The sequence below is a fragment of the Erythranthe guttata genome, chromosome 8 (assembly GCF_056151865.1).
Source record: "Erythranthe guttata isolate IM_541 chromosome 8, IM_541, whole genome shotgun sequence".
In the NCBI taxonomy this organism is placed as follows: Eukaryota; Viridiplantae; Streptophyta; class Magnoliopsida; order Lamiales; family Phrymaceae; genus Erythranthe; species Erythranthe guttata.
Window position 1 is genome coordinate 25466129 of NC_142540.1, and position 16506 is coordinate 25482634.

Consider the following 16506-nt stretch of genomic DNA (forward strand, 5'->3'; position numbering starts at 1 on the left):
TATATAATCCTATTATTACGAAAAAACCCCCGGGAGTAAAACAAAGCAGCAGCCTTTGAAATTTGAATCAAAGGTTCACTCTCACAAACCAAATCATTGAAAATGGCTACAATTATTGGGTCCCTTCTTCCTCGCGGCGGATTTAACGGAGCTAAGCCCTCAAATTCTTGCGCGTTTCGGACAAAGCCGGCCGCCTACTCAACAGCGACAACTAACCTCTGTCGTATCATCCGAGATGGACGGTTTATTGAAACCCTCACCACCACCACCTAGTGATCATCACCATTCAGATACCTCGTTTGAAGTCAAGAATATTCGGAGATTCGCCGCCGTGAGCCAAGAATGGGATGCGTCCAGGGTAAAGGGACCACCACCTACACCCCACCAAAGACGCTTGTGAAGTTGAAACTCGACGGTGGTTACGTCAAGGGCGGAAATGTAGAGAGGCCCATTACCTCAAAGGAAAAAACGGACACTAGCGGCGGCGGCGGCGGTGGTGGTGGGGGAGGAGAGAGAAACATCAGTAGAGAGAGTGAGAAAGGAATTAGTGGATCAGGTGGGAATGTTTTGGTGAAGAAGATTGATGCAGATGAACTGGTTGATGGATGGCCTAAGTGGCTCGTTGACAACGTTAACCGAGATGCTTTGTCCGGTTTCGTTCCGAAAAGTGCCGATTCTTACGATAAGTTGGCTAAGGTCACTAATTTTATCAAACCAATTCAATCAATATATATATATAGTTGAAACTTGAAATATTGTTCCATTGTTCTTCGATTTATATCTTATTCTTCGTTTGCATTACGTTTGCATTACATTTTTTTCGTTTTGTTGCTAATCCGTTGTAGTAAATGTAATGGTAATGATTGTTAATCGGAACGGAATTTCCGAATTCGGCCGTTTCCGATTCGAAATTTTCCGACTTTGGAAGAAATACCTTCATTCCGATTTCCGATATTCGATTTTTTTTTTTCACTTTTTTTGGATTGGAATTGGAATTGCATAACCAATTTTGATATCCGAAAATAATTCCGATGATTCCGGATTTTTGTTTTCCGAAATATTTTATTGCATATTGCATATTTTAATAAACGGAGGCTAGATTGTTTTTTATTTAACTCATTAAACAAAGACACAATTTATTTCTGGTTGTGGAAAACTCTAAACAAATTCTGAATATTTCCGAAAATTGTTCCGATTGTGATTATTTTTTGAATTACCGAAATTTCTACAGTTGAAACATATTTTTGAATTTCGAAAATTTTCAAATTGGATTCGGAAGTGTTATTTGATTTTTGGTTTTTTTTTTTTTTTTTTTTTTTTTTTTTTTTTTTTTTTTTTTTCCGAACGGCTTATTTCCAGCCCGATCCATCCGACTTTCAGCCTAGATATTATTGTACAAACTTTATCTGAACTCTGCTCCATTTTAGCTGATGTATTATTAGTCCTGAAAAAACGAGATATTATTACACGTTTAACATGGCTGATTTAACTTTGCAGGTAGGCAGAGGAACATACAGTAACGTGTACAAGGCTCGAGATAAATCCACCGGAAAAATCGTTGCCCTTAAAAAGGTTCGATTCGACACGTCAGATTCTGAAAGTGTGAAATTTATGGCACGAGAGATTATAATGCTGAAAAAGCTCGACCACCCTAATATCATTAAGCTTGAAGGAATCGCCACCTCAAGAATGCAATACAGTCTTTATTTAGTTTTCGATTTTATGCAATCGGATTTGACCAAAGTTATCTCCCGACCAGAAGGAAGGCTTACCGAACCTCAGGTAAAATTCTTCTCCTTTTCGAAAAACAGCCTAAGTTTATATATTCGGTGCTTGAAGATTTATCAATCAAAAAAGGGTAAATTACACTTAAGGTCCCTGAAGTTAGGTCAAATTACACCTAGACCCCCCTCAAATTTGGATAATTAGTTATACCTCCATTGATGTTTTGTCTAATCCACAAATCCAGCAATTGATAATTTTATCGTTGCCGTAATATTTTTTATTTATTTAGAAAGAAAAAAAAAATTTGGTTTGAGGTTGAGAATCGTAATTACTCTTCGGCCTTCACGTAAACAATTGAATTTTGAATTTTCGTTGGATAGAGGGTTTTATAATTCGAGCAAAAAGTGCATCGAAACTCTTACTTTTGGTTTAAATAAAATCTGAAAGGGTAAAAATGAGGATAAATAATTACAAGTGTTTGTTTAAGCTCAACAAAGAAATTGCAATCGAAACAAAACCTGAATGGAGGTATATGTAATTTTTTTCAAAACTGAGGGGTCTAGGTGTAATTTTCCAAACATGAGGGGGTCTAGGTGTAATTTTCCCCAAAAAAGTCTGATTTTATGCTCATAGTTTAAAGTTATTCCAGTTTAAAACTGTAAAAAAAAAATTGCAGGTGAAGAGTTATATGCAGCAGCTACTCTCGGGCCTGCAGCACTGTCACGAGAGGGGGATTTTGCACCGTGACATAAAAGGATCGAATTTATTGATCGATGAATACGGCGTGCTTAAAATAGCCGATTTCGGATTAGCGAATTCGTATCAGAATAAACCGAAGCGGGCCCTCACAAGCCGAGTCGTGACATTATGGTACAGAGCACCCGAATTATTACTCGGCTCCACGGATTACGGAGTTGGTATCGATTTATGGAGTGCTGGTTGTCTTTTAGCTGAAATGTTTGTAGGAAGGCCTATTATGCCCGGTAGGAACGAGGTAACAAAAAACGAAAACATTCTTGATTCAATTTCTTAATATTTATGATAAAAAATAATAATGATTTAAATTAAAATTTCGATTTTTTTTTTCCAGATTGAGCAGCTGCATAAAATATTCAAGCTTTGTGGTTCGCCGTCGGAGGAATATTGGAAAAAGGTGAAGCCACCGGCAACTTTTAGGCCGCCACAGCAGTATAAAGCTAATTTTCGAGAAATGTTTCCGTATTTTCCCGATTCGGTGTTTGAGCTTTTGGGAAGACTTTTATCGCTCGATCCAGCATATCGTGGAAGTGCTGCTTCTTGTCTCCAAAATGAAGTGAGTAATAAACGAACTATCTTTAATCTAATATTGATCTTAAAAGCGAAAAATCAGGAAACTGAAACGAATCGGTTTTTTTTTGTTTTAGTTGAGGAAATTTAATATAATCTTTAATAAGTTGCCAATCGTTTAAGGCTCTGTTTGGTTCACGGATTTTGAAATGCAGAAAATCAAAATGCAAATGAAAACATAGTTTTCGAAACACGATCTATTTTACCTAGTCCTCGTTTCATCTACTTAAATGGTTTGTTAGTATCTCGACTTTGACTTTCGATAAACGTTTGACAGTTCTTCACTACAACTCCATTGCCTTGTGAACTGTCTGGTCTGCCTTTGATAAGCAACGAGGCAAATGAATATATCCGATCCATCGACCGGAGAAGGTACGTTTACGTGCATTTCGTTTTGCTTTGTTTTGTTTCTATCTTATGGTTTCGTTGATTGTGAAGTTCGATTATTACAAGTAGGTTTCAACTGCCCTGCACAAAAACTCTGAGAGTTTTTCACAATTACACTTTAAATTACGGCCCCCCCTGAGTTGTGGTCTAATTACGAAAATTCCCCTCTTGTTTTGGTAATTACAACCACCCCCTCAACTATGTATTATCTTACGAAAATACCCCTCCAGAGGTAAATTTAGGGATGTTAAATCGGTAAAACCGAACCAAAATTTCGGTACGCCAACATTTCATACCGTTTACCGAACTGAATATACGATTTGGTTCGGTAAATAACCGAATTACATAAATTTTATCTTAAAAATATTTAAAACGAGGGGTGGCTGTAATTACTCAAACAAGAGGGGTTTTTCCGTAATTTGACCATACCTCAGGGGGGTAATTTGCCCATATATATTATATTTTAAATGTAAAATATGTTTGGTTTATTTATTGTTAACAGAAACTATAATACAAAGCAACATGGACGAAAGGTCTCTTTCCCTGACCTTATCGGAGGTGCTGCATATCCCAAACAGGTTATTCTACGTTTCGTTTATTCCCATCATATATATAAATTACTACTATATGTTCGAGAAACGATGGGGGGGCCATGGCCCCCATAGTCGTATTTCGGGTCCGCCACTCTAATCTGCCGTTTTAAACAGGAAACTTACACGACAAGCAATTCGGAAAGCCAGGATACGGGTACGACGAGTTCGAGCAGTACAACATCATCCTCAATTACAAAGACAAACAGCTCCCAAGAAATGCCACCTCGTTCACCGACTCCATCTTTCCGCTCGAACAATCATAATAATAACAACAACCGATCCGCAAAAACGGAGGCACATCCAAATGCTCTGAAGAACATAAAGAACTACCCTCTCTTGCTCGCTTCTTTAACCGAAGCTGCGCACCACCTTGAAGAGAGTAACTCCGGTCTTTACCGCAGGTCGATTTCCCACATCGATTTTCGAGATCTTGATTTGGATAAGATTTCGAAGCTTTTTGGCTTAGAAGATAATTGAGCATCCATATATATATATAACTTTTTTTGTGATAAAATAGTTACGGATAAATAAAATGAATTTTATTTAGTTTTAATCCGAACGGGTGCAGTCGTAAGCAGGTAACGATTTTATTGCTTGTTCCATACATTAATTTCCTTACTACATTTCTTGATTGTTTTATACATATGTGATATCTTCCACAGTTTAATATAAGAATTCATTTATTGTTTTTTTTTAAATAACTTGCCTTGGTAGTTTTCTGTGATTGAATTATATATGGGGTAAATTACGAAAAAAAACCTCATGTTTGGGTAATTACAACCACACCCCTCAACTATGAATTTTCTTATGCGTCAATCTTTGTGGTGTCAAATGTAGTGGAATCTTCTAAATAATGTGGAAGGGTAAATTACAAACACCCCCCTGAGGTATGGTCAAATTACAAAAACACCCCTCTTGTTTGGATAATTACAACCACCCCCTCAACTCATCAAATTTAGTGGAATCTTCGAGATTATATGGAATATTATCACTTTTGTACCCGTTTTATCCCATTCAAACTCTACATTATGAAGCAAGATGATCATAATATGTGATTTTTAGCTTGTATATATCAGTTTGTGGTGCATCAAAAACTGTATTTTTACACAAAACGAGTACAAACTAGAGCACATTTCACGGACTCTAGATGATTATGTTGAATTTGGCACCATAAGGGTGGAGGTGTAAGAAAAAATCATAGTTGAGGGGGGTAGATGTAATTATCCAAACAAGAGGGGTTTGTTTGTAATTTGACCATACCTCAGGGGGGTGTTTGTAATTTACCCAATGTGGAATATTCTCCAGTTTGTACCCGTTCTACCCCATTCGAGCTCCACATTTTGAAACAAGTGATAATAAGATGCGTCTCTTGGCTTGTAAATATCAGATTGTGGTGTATCAGAAATTGAATTTTCGCACAAAACGAGTACAAACTGAAGAACATTCCACGGAAACTAGAGAACATTTTTGACGCCATAAGGACGGACGGATAAGAAGTTTCATAGTTGAGGGATAGTTGTAATTACCCAAACAAGATGGATTTTTTCGTAATTTGACCTTACTTCAGGTGGCGGCCGTACATATATATATATATATATATATATATATATATATATATATATATATATATATATATATATATATATATATATATATATATATATATATATATATATATATATATATATATATATATATATATATATATATATATATATATATAATACATTTTTCATTGCCCTAAAGTTAAAAGGGCCCCTTTGATGATCTTACTTTGGTCACAACAAATCTGGAACATAATCAAACTTTTTTTTATTTTTTCATCAACATTTTACAACTGCTTCAAACCTCTCACCTTGAATTTGTCTGTCCTTAAATAGTCATATATATTATATATACATACATATACATATATATATATAGAGAGAGAGAGACACACACACACACATTTCTTGAAAATATCAAGAAAATATGTATGTTATATCTTCCAAGAATCTTCTTCAGGTAACTCTTTTCTTGATTTTGATCTTCATAGCAGCCACTACTCAAGGTACCTCTTATTTACTTACTTCTCTCTCAAACTTAGTTTCTTACCATTAATTAGTTATAACATAACTTTTTACAAAACGGGTTTTTGTCGAAAATTCTTTTTAATTTTTTTTTATTTTTAGTTTTTGTATGTGTAGCAAATGATCAACCTCCAAAACATGGAAATAAGATCAATGGGATTGAAATGCTTGCAGTAGAAGAAAAGCTTCTCGACCGTAGTGAAGATTTATCAGTGATGGATTACACCCCTGCCCAGAGAAAAATACCGATTCATAACTAAAAATAAACTAACCGATGAAATTTTTCGTCGTTTCGATATTTACTACTTGCATATTGGGATAGTTTTAGCATGTCTATATAAGGAAAGCAGTTGGAGTAGTTTATAAATATTCAAGAAAGTGACTATATTTATATATATATATATATATATATATATATATATATATATATATATATATATACATAGTGTAAAAAAAATAATAAAAAAAATAAAAAGAGTGTGTAAGATATTAATTATTTGTCTCTCATTTTTCTCTATACTATAAGCTTTTAAAATCTATTAATTAATTTTAGAGACTTTAATATGTTTTCATATTTTATCAATTTATATATTTTAAATTTATATTTTTGTCCATGTTAAATAGATATATTAAGTGTTCATTATCCATTGATTTTGTATTTTGTACTAATTAAGTGTATCGTATTTTAAACTTTAAAACAAATCATATATATTACTCACAATTCATAAATAAACCTATTAGTTCACTAATTCATATAAAAAAATATTCAGTATTCAAAAAATAAAAAAATATGGTTTATTTCCTTGGTAAATAATTGCCAATAACAATAACTCACTATGTCAAAAAAACCAATTATTCTGTATATAAAAAAAAGATGCCCCAAAATTTTGAAGGGCAAAAATGACTTTTCCTACTTTAAAAAAAAAATTTCAGGAGTTTTCGATTTTCTCGTAAAAGAGCATACTGGCATTTGCATCGAAAACGTCTCTCTCCGAGACGGAAAGAACTTGAGAATCGGAAATGGAAAACCATTGCTCGATCGAAGATTCTAATAAAGCAACAAAATTATTTTCGTCACCTAACTTGGCTCTAACTTTTCTGTAAACTGTGTAATGCCCGTCTCCGCCGCCTCCGTAGTGCACCACAACTGATACGAGTCGGTACATTTGATGCCGAACTGGCGAAAGTCGGAGATTTACATCCATCTGATAAAAATAAGAAAAAAAATTAAATTAAATTTAAAACACTAATTAATATATAATAAGTTTACGAAGAAAAAGAAAAGGGCTAAAATATTTATATATTGTTTATTAATTTAATTAATTGAAATTCGCATTAGAATCTATATTTTAAACAAATAATTAGTTAAAATCTAAACAATACAAATTATTTCAAAATCTTCAAAATCGACACGATTATAGGAAGATTGAAGCATGTAATGTATTATAGAAGGACAGACTAATATTTGAGAGAATTTACGAGTAGCAAGGGCAAAATTGGAAGAAAAAAATGCAATTAATTCGTCACTAATTAGAATTCGAAAGGGACGATTAAGTGAATAATAAGAAACGTAAAAAAAAAAAAAAATCTCCAAAGTGAAATTAAATTAAAACCGAAGGAAATACTCACATTGCCATCAGCAGATTTTGTAGAATCGGACGAGCTAGGCTTGGAAGCTTCCGGAACTTCTAGCATTGTTTCTGAGGAAACACTTTTTTCTGCGGTGGATTTGCAATTTAATTTTGCTGGATCGAGTAGCAGATTTTGGTAATTGGAATAAGTGAAGGACCTTATTTCCCTACTACGTCGATTCAAGGGACTAACTTGCAAATTCGGCTCCATATTTTTTATTTCCACTCCAGTATTCATGAACGGTGACAAATACAATATCGAAGGGAAAGAAATATGACCCTGAAAGAAAACGAAATAGCACTTAACCACTTTATAAAACGATCATGTTGCTTTTATAAGGATTAGTTGTTCGAATAATTCACGGCAATAATTATGATTACACATAAATGCAACAAATCATAATCGTAACTAAAAAAAAATAGTAAAATTGGCGGTCCAAAAAAAATTACCAGAAGTTTTACTGATTCCCCAAACATGTTATATGAAGCTCGTGGCAAATGAATGCATAGAATCTGCATGTAATATATAATTATGTTAGAAATATATATATATATATATATATATATATATATATATATATATATATATATATATATGAGTAAATTACGGTCACCCCTTGAGGTAAAGTGAAATTACGGAAAACCCCCTCTTGTTTGGGTAATTACAATCACCCTTCAACTATGAATCTTCTTACACGTCCACTATTTCAGTGTCAAATTTAGTGGAATCTTCTAAATTATGTAGAATATTCTCCAATTTGCACCCGATTTACCCAATTCGAGCTCCACAGAATCTAGAAGATTATGTTGAATTTGTACGTGTAAGAAGATTCATAGTTGACGGGTGGTTGTAATTACCCAAACATGAGGGGTTTTTTTCGTAATTTGACCTTACCTCGGGGGTGGCCGCAATTTACCCAAATATCAATACAAGGATATAAAAATGTCGATACCTTAGGACTCCGTGCAATACTCATTTGCTTGAAAGTACGAGAGAATCTGTTTAACCAAGGAAAAGATTCAAGTGAAGAAAAAAATTTGCACTCGCAAGAATCGTTCTTATTACATCTTTGGAGTTTTTCAATGTCCGTCTGCAAGAATCGTAGAAAATATTCTAAAATAAATACCACAATTATAAATAAATAAAAAAGTAAGCAATTTTTGTAGCATAGAAAAAATTAATCATTATAAAAAATGAAGAAAAAATACCTTATCTGAAGAGAAAACAGACAAATAATCGATTGCAGCAGTATGCCAACAATTACTGCAGCAATAATTCTCGATATGTTCCGCTACGAAAAATTGCTTAAGGCAATCCTCCAATGTGCATCCGTCCATCTAAATTTTAATTTTAATTTATAATACCAATAAAATATAAGAATAATTTAGGAATTAAATACATAAGCATGTACAGAAGAATAATCGAGAAATTTGTTCTAACATACAATTGTTTCGTCGCTGCTGAGTGGAGGCGAAAGGTGTAAAGTGTGGAACAGTTGAAAATCCAGAGAAATCTGTAAAAATGAAAATAATTAATTAATTTTAAAAAATAATCAAAAAAATAAAAAAATAAAAACATTTTAAGATATAATATAAATGAAATTCTTACTAGTGCCAATCAACCTGAAACGAACAGCTCTGGCAAATTAAGATGCTGCCAAGAATCCCGTCAAACGGTTTAAGAAAACTGCGGTTCCATTTTTGCAATTCACTTTCTTTTTCGTTGCTTTTTGTGGTAACAATCCTACTATTCGAAACAATGGGCAAATCCGCTAAGCTGCCATTTTGGGGGACACAATGTTCCGATATTTCTTCTCTCAAAGAAGACAAAAGACGAGAAAACGCTTCCTCAGCATCCTAAAAAAAATAAAAAAAATTAAACGACACAATAAAATAAAAATTGATAGATACGAAAATTGCCGATCAAGAACTACCTGTTGACTGGTTAGATTGAAATTTGGAATGTAACGATCCATTGCGACCATCAATTTACGAGGACTTAGTGTTGTGTTTTTATCCCGAACGGTACTTAACTCTGCAAGATATAATAACTTTCATCAAATTCTTCACTATTCAATTCAACTACTTTAAATATCGAAAGAGCTAAAGAGGAATCGCGTTAAATTCAATTTCGATTTATCGATACATATAAACGAAACCGACCGACCGACCGACCTTCGACTAGTGAAGTCAATGCATTAACGAGTGGTATATTTTCATCTCTTTCTTCATCTGACAATGATCCATACTCCTTCACCATCTCACCGAGATATTTTCGAAAGCTCGTACAGCTTGCCAAAGCCTAATCCCATAAAATCAATACCGTCAAATTAGGTCAGAAATTTAAAATTAAATCACACACACATAATACCATCAAATTAGGTCAGAAATTTAAGATTAAATCACACACACACACACACACACACACACACACAATTGAACTCCGTGATTAGGTCAGAAATTTAAGATTAAATCACACACACACACACACACAGTTAATGTATACGATAATACAATACAACTCAAGAAACCTCGATTGAACACCAATTCCTACACAAACTAACTTAACCTGCAAACTGAAAAAAAATCAAAGAACCGATTTTTACCTGAAGAACAACATTGAGAAAGCAATTGTTGCCGAGATTCTCCAATCCGGGAACAACCCAGAACCTGGGCGAATCGAATTCTTCATACGAAGAGCTGAAATCGATGAACCGTGTGAATTTCAGCGCCAAAGCTATAACAGCAGCACCCAATACACCTAAGGAAATCGAGATTTTCAGGCCTGAATTCGAAACCAATTTTAGTTTAGACCCATGTTCAGGTTCGTGATTATAAGTAGCGAGTTTTATTATCTCTGATGTTTTCATTCAGATTAAATTCCGGCCGGTCCGTCGGCGATATTCAACCAAGAGTATATTGTCTGTATTTCAACTTTCAACTTTTTTTTTTTTTTTTTTAAATATATATAAGTGTTTATTCCTTCTCTAAATAAAATACAAGTGTTTCTTTTAAAAACAAAATAATATACGTTTCAATTTCAATTTACTCCCTCAAATTATATATATTTTCCACCCCAACTAAAAAACCAAATATTTTGTTAAAAGAAAATCTTTTTTTCCTTTATTTTCCATAACATAATATTTATAACTTTATTCAAAAAAAAAATATTTATAATACCTTTTATTTTATTTATGAGTAAGTTTTCTTATATTTTCTCAAATTAAATGTAATATATATATATTTGTGTTACGTGGCGTCATAAAATTAATGTGTAATGTTTAGCTGAGTAAATGCATAAATATATTCAAATAATATGAATTTATATGTTACGGGATTCATTGGTGGTTAGAATCAACAATTTTATTTGTTTTTCAATTTTAAGTTTAATACAAGATAATGATATATAGAGTATCATGTACCAGTGTATCGTACCAAACGTAACGTTATTGGTATACCGAATGTTTTGGTAAGCTAACGGTATGAAATATCTCATAACATAAGTTACGATTGAGCTCACTATAATTAATAAAAAAAACTTTGGTATCGATACCAATGTCACCCACCCACCCCTAATATATTGCATGAGTTCCTAGCTAAATAATAAATTTATCTAATAAAATATTATTTTAATTATATAAGATTTATGCCATGTTCGGTTAGATCGACCGGATTAGATTAGATTAGATTGTATTTGGTTCATTCAAAAGTGTTTTGAAGAAAACAAATTGGGCAATATGTTCTTGGAGGATGCAAAGTGCAACAATTTTTTTTTTTTTATGAAGGTTTAAAGGGCCAAAATAAGTTATTTTTAAATACTTATAAAGTTGAAAAATATAATTAATCTTATTATATCTTGAAAATTGTATATAGATGGAGAGAGAAATTGAAAGTATTCATTTGAATTTATATTTAAAAAAAAAAAAAAAAAAAAAAAAAAAAAAAAAAAACTTGTCGGCCAACAGCCAGGCCCATGAGCCATAAAAATGGGCTCAAACTTTCCAGATAATTCGACTCTGAGTTAAACCCTAGAAAAACCCTAATCCCCCTTTTCTATATAAACACTCCCCTTCTTCACCTATTCTATTCAGCAATGTATCAATTCCTCTCTCTCTCTCTCTCTCTCTAAATAACTATGCTTAGGAATGTAGATCGTAATTATTTGATTTTCCGTTTTGCTTAAAAAAATTCCGATGGAATTATAACTGATTTAGGGTCGATGATGAAGAAATCAAGGCTTGTTTCTCAATACATTCGCAGTGGCCGCCTAAGAACTTTCGCTCTTCGCCGGGCTTGAGAGTTTCTGCTGTTTTATTCTTCCTTGGATGTCTGAGACCCCTTCTAATCAGTATGTATTTTTTGATTTATTTTTTTATTTTATATTTCCGATTCATCGATCTGTGCACAATTCATCCTTTTCCCCTTCTCCGATTTATTTTTTCCAATTTTTTTGCGATTGTTTCAAAATTCAGTCTTCCTATGAAATTAGGTCGTAATTAAAAAAAAAATCGTCGATTTTGTTCCGACAATTTGTTGAATTTGTGTCAATGATGAAAAAATCGAGGCTTATTTATTTATTTAATTTTCCGATTCATCGATCTGTGCACAGTTTCGTCGTTCTCCCCTTCCCCGATTTGGTTATTCGTTTTGCGATTGGTTCAAAATTCAGTCTTTTCTATGAAATTAGGTTTTAATTTTTGTTATTTTCCGTCGATTTTTTTTGCGATAATTAGTTGAAAATTGGTGTCAATGATGAAAAAATCAAGGCTTGTTTCTCAATACATTCGCAGTGGCCGCCTAAGAACTTTCGCCCTTCGCCGGGCTTGAGAGTTTATGCTGTTCTATACTTCCTTGGATGTCTGAGACACTTTCAATTATTCAATTTCAAATAAAAATTCAATCTTTTTTTTCAATTAAAAAATAATATTAATAATTGGGACATATGTCTGCCCTTCTAGCGTTTGGAGAAATTCTAGTGTAGCTCAGAGGGAAGAACAAGTCCCTCAAATTCAATATCCATCTGTCACTTTGTCAGCTTTTTTTAATTTAATAATTTGCTGGCCATATAAGATGGGAAAGAAATTTAATTGATTGTTAATTGTGATTAATTGAGTAATGTGAATTTCGATGATGATAATCCAAAAGGCTTGTTTCTCAATACATTCGCAGTGGCCGCCTAAGAGCTTTCGCCTTTCGCCGGGCTTGAGAGCTTCTGCTGTTTTTTCTTCCTTGGATGTCTGAGATTATTCCTCATTCATATCAAATATTTCGATTTTTTTTTTTCTTATTTTATTAAATTTATTAAATACTGAATTGTTTTGGTATTTGTCTGAATTGTTCCGAGCAAATTAAGTATCATCTCTTTATCGAACAAACTCGTGTCTGAGAGGCCGAAGCCGAAGGTGGCATTACATTTCGACGACGATTGGTTCAATTGTCTTTGTTGGTGACGATTTCGAATTAGTGTTTATTTTTGGCGGATTCGTATTGTTTTGTAGGACCGATTTTTGTTCAATCAATAGTACAAAGATATTTACTTGTTAAATTGTGTTGGTTGTAGTTCGATTTTCATTATTCAACGAAATTTTGTAGTTTTGATAATTTGTAGTTGATTTAGATAATTTTGTAGTTCAAATTTGAAAATATAAATTTAGTTGTTTTGAATTTTAACTATTTGATTTCCGGTTCTGCTATTTTGATTTTTGTAAACTTTTTGTAGTCTATTTCAATTTTTGTAAGGCTGCGGCTATATTTTCACTTGTGCAAGATTAAATTAAAATTTTCAATGTATAAATACTATAATATCCTTACTTGTTAAAAAATTTGAAAACTTCCAAATGTGCAATACTAAAAACTCAAAAACACAAAAAATTTATCACAAAACCACAAGACCAACTCTTATCTTCTCCATCTTCCAAAACCCATAAAACCTTTCTCCTTCCTCCTCCATAAACCAAAACATTCGAAATCATCAAAACTCAACAAATCTTACAAAGATGGCAAAATCTTACAAAGATGGCAAATATGGAGTTAGAAGACATCAAAGAATCCAAAACTCAACAAATCTTACAAAGACAAAGATGGCAAGTATGGAGTTAGAAGACATCAAAGAATCCAAGAAGGCATGCATTTATGTATTTTTTGGCCAGAATATCATTTTTCCAAAAAAAATCTCGTGCAGACGCAGTGGTAAAAATCGACATTGAGATGTCGAGTTTGGAGTACAAAATCAACACCTTAGTGTCGAAATTTAACTGTTAGCAAATTAGTCAAAATATACTAAATTTATCCATTACGGTGTCGAATTTATGGACATGTCGAAATTTTATTGTTTCATATATTTTTTTTTTTAAATCCCGCGCAAACGCGGTCGACATGTACATGTCGAATTTTATAGTAAAAAATCGACATACAAATGTCGATTTTGGAGTACAAAATCGAACACCTTAGTGTCGAAATTTAACTGTTTGCAAATTAGTCCAAATATACTAAATTTCGACATTAAGATGTCGAATTTCTGGACATATATTCGACACCTTAATGTCGAAATTTTGTCGTTTCATATTTTCTTTAACTTTCTATTTCCAATTACTTTTTTTTCAATATTCATTTATTTTTTTATAGCAAAAGGCGAATGCAAAGACGCTTAACGTCCAAATTAATCCAATGTTTCAAAAATATGTACAAGACATCAAGAACATCGCATCAAGAGCGGCGGAGCTTGGGCGTATGGTCGGGTTTGAAGGGGGGGGGGGGGGGGGGGGGTGGTGGTGGTGGTTGTCGTTGTGGTGTTGGGTTTTTTTAATTTTACATTTTCTTTGTTTTCTTTTTTTTGTTTTTTCATTATTTGTTATTTGGTCTTGCATTAACAAACAAAAGTAATTTAATTTATGGGTATATTTGTCATTTCATCTTAATAAAATGGAATTTTTTTAATCTTTCATTAATTTGGTCTTGCACAAGTGGAATTAGTATTGCGTATAGCCGCAACCTTTTTGTAATTGTTTTTAATAATATGTAGTAATTTTTCAATTTGCTAAACTTGCTTGAAAAAAGAATAAATAAATTGCAGTTGATTTAAGAAATACTGTACTTATTCTGGAAAAAAAACTGAAAATTAAGAAAAATAAATTAAAATTGAAAAAAATCAAATAATGAGTAATAGTTCGTAGTGGCAAATGGTAAATTTGGGATAATGGAATTACCCGATCTACGACAAAGAATCCCTAATTGAATGTTGATGTTTTAAGTGGTGATTGCAAAAGCTTGCTATCATAATTTTGTTTTTAGATGTTTGCAAAATCAAAACTTGTCTTGTTAAATACTCCATCCGTTTCTAAATAATTGTCACTTTTCACAAAAATTAAGAAACTCAATATATATATCTTGATTTTAAGAAAATCATATAAAAATGACTAAAACAATTTTTAATATTTAATAATTTATAAGAGAAAATTAATGAATAGAGTTTTATTAATAAGGTTAATATAGGAGAAAAAAAAAATACATTTAGTGCAGTATTGGCAATCTAAAGTAACAGATAATAGGGTACAAAAATAGTTTTAAAAAAAGACAAGAAGTAAGTTGTAGCAAACACCACCTAAATTGATGTTTTAAGTGGTAAAATGTAAATTAAATGTTACACAATTGCAACTTGCAAGTAAGTGTGAGTGATGACACAAAAATGTAACGCTTGCACTAATACATGAATTAAATTTGTCATAATCTTCACCAACTCATATATCCCATGTTCATCTGAAATCTACCGGCCAAGATTATTATATAAACTTCAAGATGTGTAAATCAACCGCAAAGTACGAACAAAAATTATCACTATTTCTCGTAGTATTCAATCTTTTCATATTTAAAGCCTTTTCGTTCTGCCCAGTAATAACTCCACTGTACCAAGTTCACGTTATCAATAATCTCCCTAGCAAAAGTGCGCCGCTGGAAATCCATTGCGCTTCTAAAGATACCGACTTCGGGTTTCATACGCTTGGACCGAACGAAGAATTCCATTGGAAATTATGCGTCAACTTTTGGTGGACTACAATGTACTTTTGCCATTTTTGGTGGGGCGAAAAAGATATAGCTTTCGAAGTTTATAACTACGATTTGAGTTACAATTGTGATTACGAGGAGGAGGAACTACATGGGGTTTGTCGATGGTCTGTAAGAAAAGATGGATTTTATTTCGGAACTTCAAATCCTTCCCTTGCAACACACTGGGATTCTAAATAAGAAAATCATTATTAATTTTATTATTTTTTTTTATACAAATAACACTATTTGGCAAAAGTATTTTTTGTTAATGAATAATTAGGGGAAAATACAGTTTTGTCCCTCTAGTTTGCATCGATTTTACATTTAGTCCCACATGTTTCAAAAATTCAACATTTTAGTCATTTCCGTCAATTTCCCGTTAAAACTAACGGAATCAAGCGTGTGTCCATCATGCATTGACTAACGGAAATGACAAAAAATATTAAATTGGAACATGAGGGACGAAATGTATTTTGTATGAACATGGGGGACCAAATCTGAAATCGAAGCAGACTTGAGGGATGAATACTGTAATTTTTCAAATAATTAGCTTTTTCATAATTACTTTCATCTTTGATATTATATTTTAAATTATGCATTATGCATGAAACATAAATTTTGTTGCTCTCATAAAATTAGGTAATTCACATGTATTCAAGTAATTTGTAAATTTTCTCTAATAATTAAAAGATATTAATATTAATAATCTTATTTGAGCTGAATATTAACACG

General features: G+C 32.5%; 2 protein-coding genes and 4 non-coding genes across 6 annotated transcripts; 5 read left to right on the top strand and 1 right to left on the bottom strand.

Moving 5' to 3' along the window:
- The first annotated feature begins 86 nt into the window (after positions 1-86).
- On the top strand, positions 87-4729 carry LOC105965325 (uncharacterized). Its single transcript, XM_088822554.1, has 7 exons — positions 87-696; positions 1498-1782; positions 2402-2719; positions 2816-3037; positions 3329-3423; positions 3941-4016; positions 4146-4729. The coding sequence occupies exons 1-7, from the start codon at positions 343-345 to the stop codon at positions 4506-4508; spliced, it is 1713 nt and encodes a 570-aa protein (XP_088678680.1). The 5' UTR covers positions 87-342; the 3' UTR covers positions 4509-4729.
- Positions 4730-6872: 2143 nt separating this feature from the next.
- Positions 6873-10750, bottom strand: UBP27 (ubiquitin-specific protease 27). Its single transcript, XM_012989867.2, has 10 exons — positions 10338-10750; positions 9907-10033; positions 9666-9766; positions 9355-9588; positions 9177-9245; positions 8941-9069; positions 8685-8822; positions 8182-8244; positions 7730-8011; positions 6873-7305 (listed from the first exon to the last, which is right to left on the bottom strand). Exons 1-10 carry the CDS (start codon positions 10599-10601, stop codon positions 7030-7032), a joined length of 1683 nt encoding a protein of 560 aa, XP_012845321.1. The 5' UTR covers positions 10602-10750; the 3' UTR covers positions 6873-7029.
- Positions 10751-11945: 1195 nt separating this feature from the next.
- Positions 11946-12068, top strand: LOC148768921 (small nucleolar RNA SNORD14). Its single transcript, XR_016033338.1, has one exon. It is a non-coding gene; the product is annotated as a small nucleolar RNA SNORD14 (small nucleolar RNA).
- A 407-nt stretch (positions 12069-12475) lies between these two features.
- LOC148768922 (small nucleolar RNA SNORD14) lies at positions 12476-12598 on the top strand. Its single transcript, XR_016033325.1, has one exon. It is a non-coding gene; the product is annotated as a small nucleolar RNA SNORD14 (small nucleolar RNA).
- A 111-nt stretch (positions 12599-12709) lies between these two features.
- Positions 12710-12812, top strand: LOC148768923 (small nucleolar RNA snoR99). Its single transcript, XR_016033353.1, has one exon. It is a non-coding gene; the product is annotated as a small nucleolar RNA snoR99 (small nucleolar RNA).
- Positions 12813-12853: 41 nt separating this feature from the next.
- Positions 12854-12976, top strand: LOC148768924 (small nucleolar RNA SNORD14). The gene has a single exon (XR_016033347.1). It is a non-coding gene; the product is annotated as a small nucleolar RNA SNORD14 (small nucleolar RNA).
- Positions 12977-16506: the final 3530 nt, after the last annotated feature.

What these genes read in the sequence shown, in the direction of transcription:
- LOC105965325 (XM_088822554.1), top strand. Translation starts at nt 343, where the DNA reads ATGGGATGCGTCCAGGGTAAAGGGACCACCACCTACACCCCACCAAAG. An exon ending in CGATCCATCGACCGGAGAAG is followed by an intron (nt 3,424 to 3,940) that starts GTACGTTTACGT and finishes TATTGTTAACAG; the next exon opens with AAACTATAATACAAAGCAAC. An exon ending in GTGCTGCATATCCCAAACAG is followed by an intron (nt 4,017 to 4,145) that starts GTTATTCTACGT and finishes CGTTTTAAACAG; the next exon opens with GAAACTTACACGACAAGCAA.
- UBP27 (XM_012989867.2), bottom strand. Translation starts at nt 10,601, where the DNA reads ATGAAAACATCAGAGATAATAAAACTCGCTACTTATAATCACGAACCT. An exon ending in TCAATCTAACCAGTCAACAG is followed by an intron (nt 9,589 to 9,665) that starts GTAGTTCTTGAT and finishes TATTTTTTTTAG; the next exon opens with GATGCTGAGGAAGCGTTTTC. An exon ending in GGGAATCAGTAAAACTTCTG is followed by an intron (nt 8,012 to 8,181) that starts GTAATTTTTTTT and finishes GTTTTCTTTCAG; the next exon opens with GGTCATATTTCTTTCCCTTC.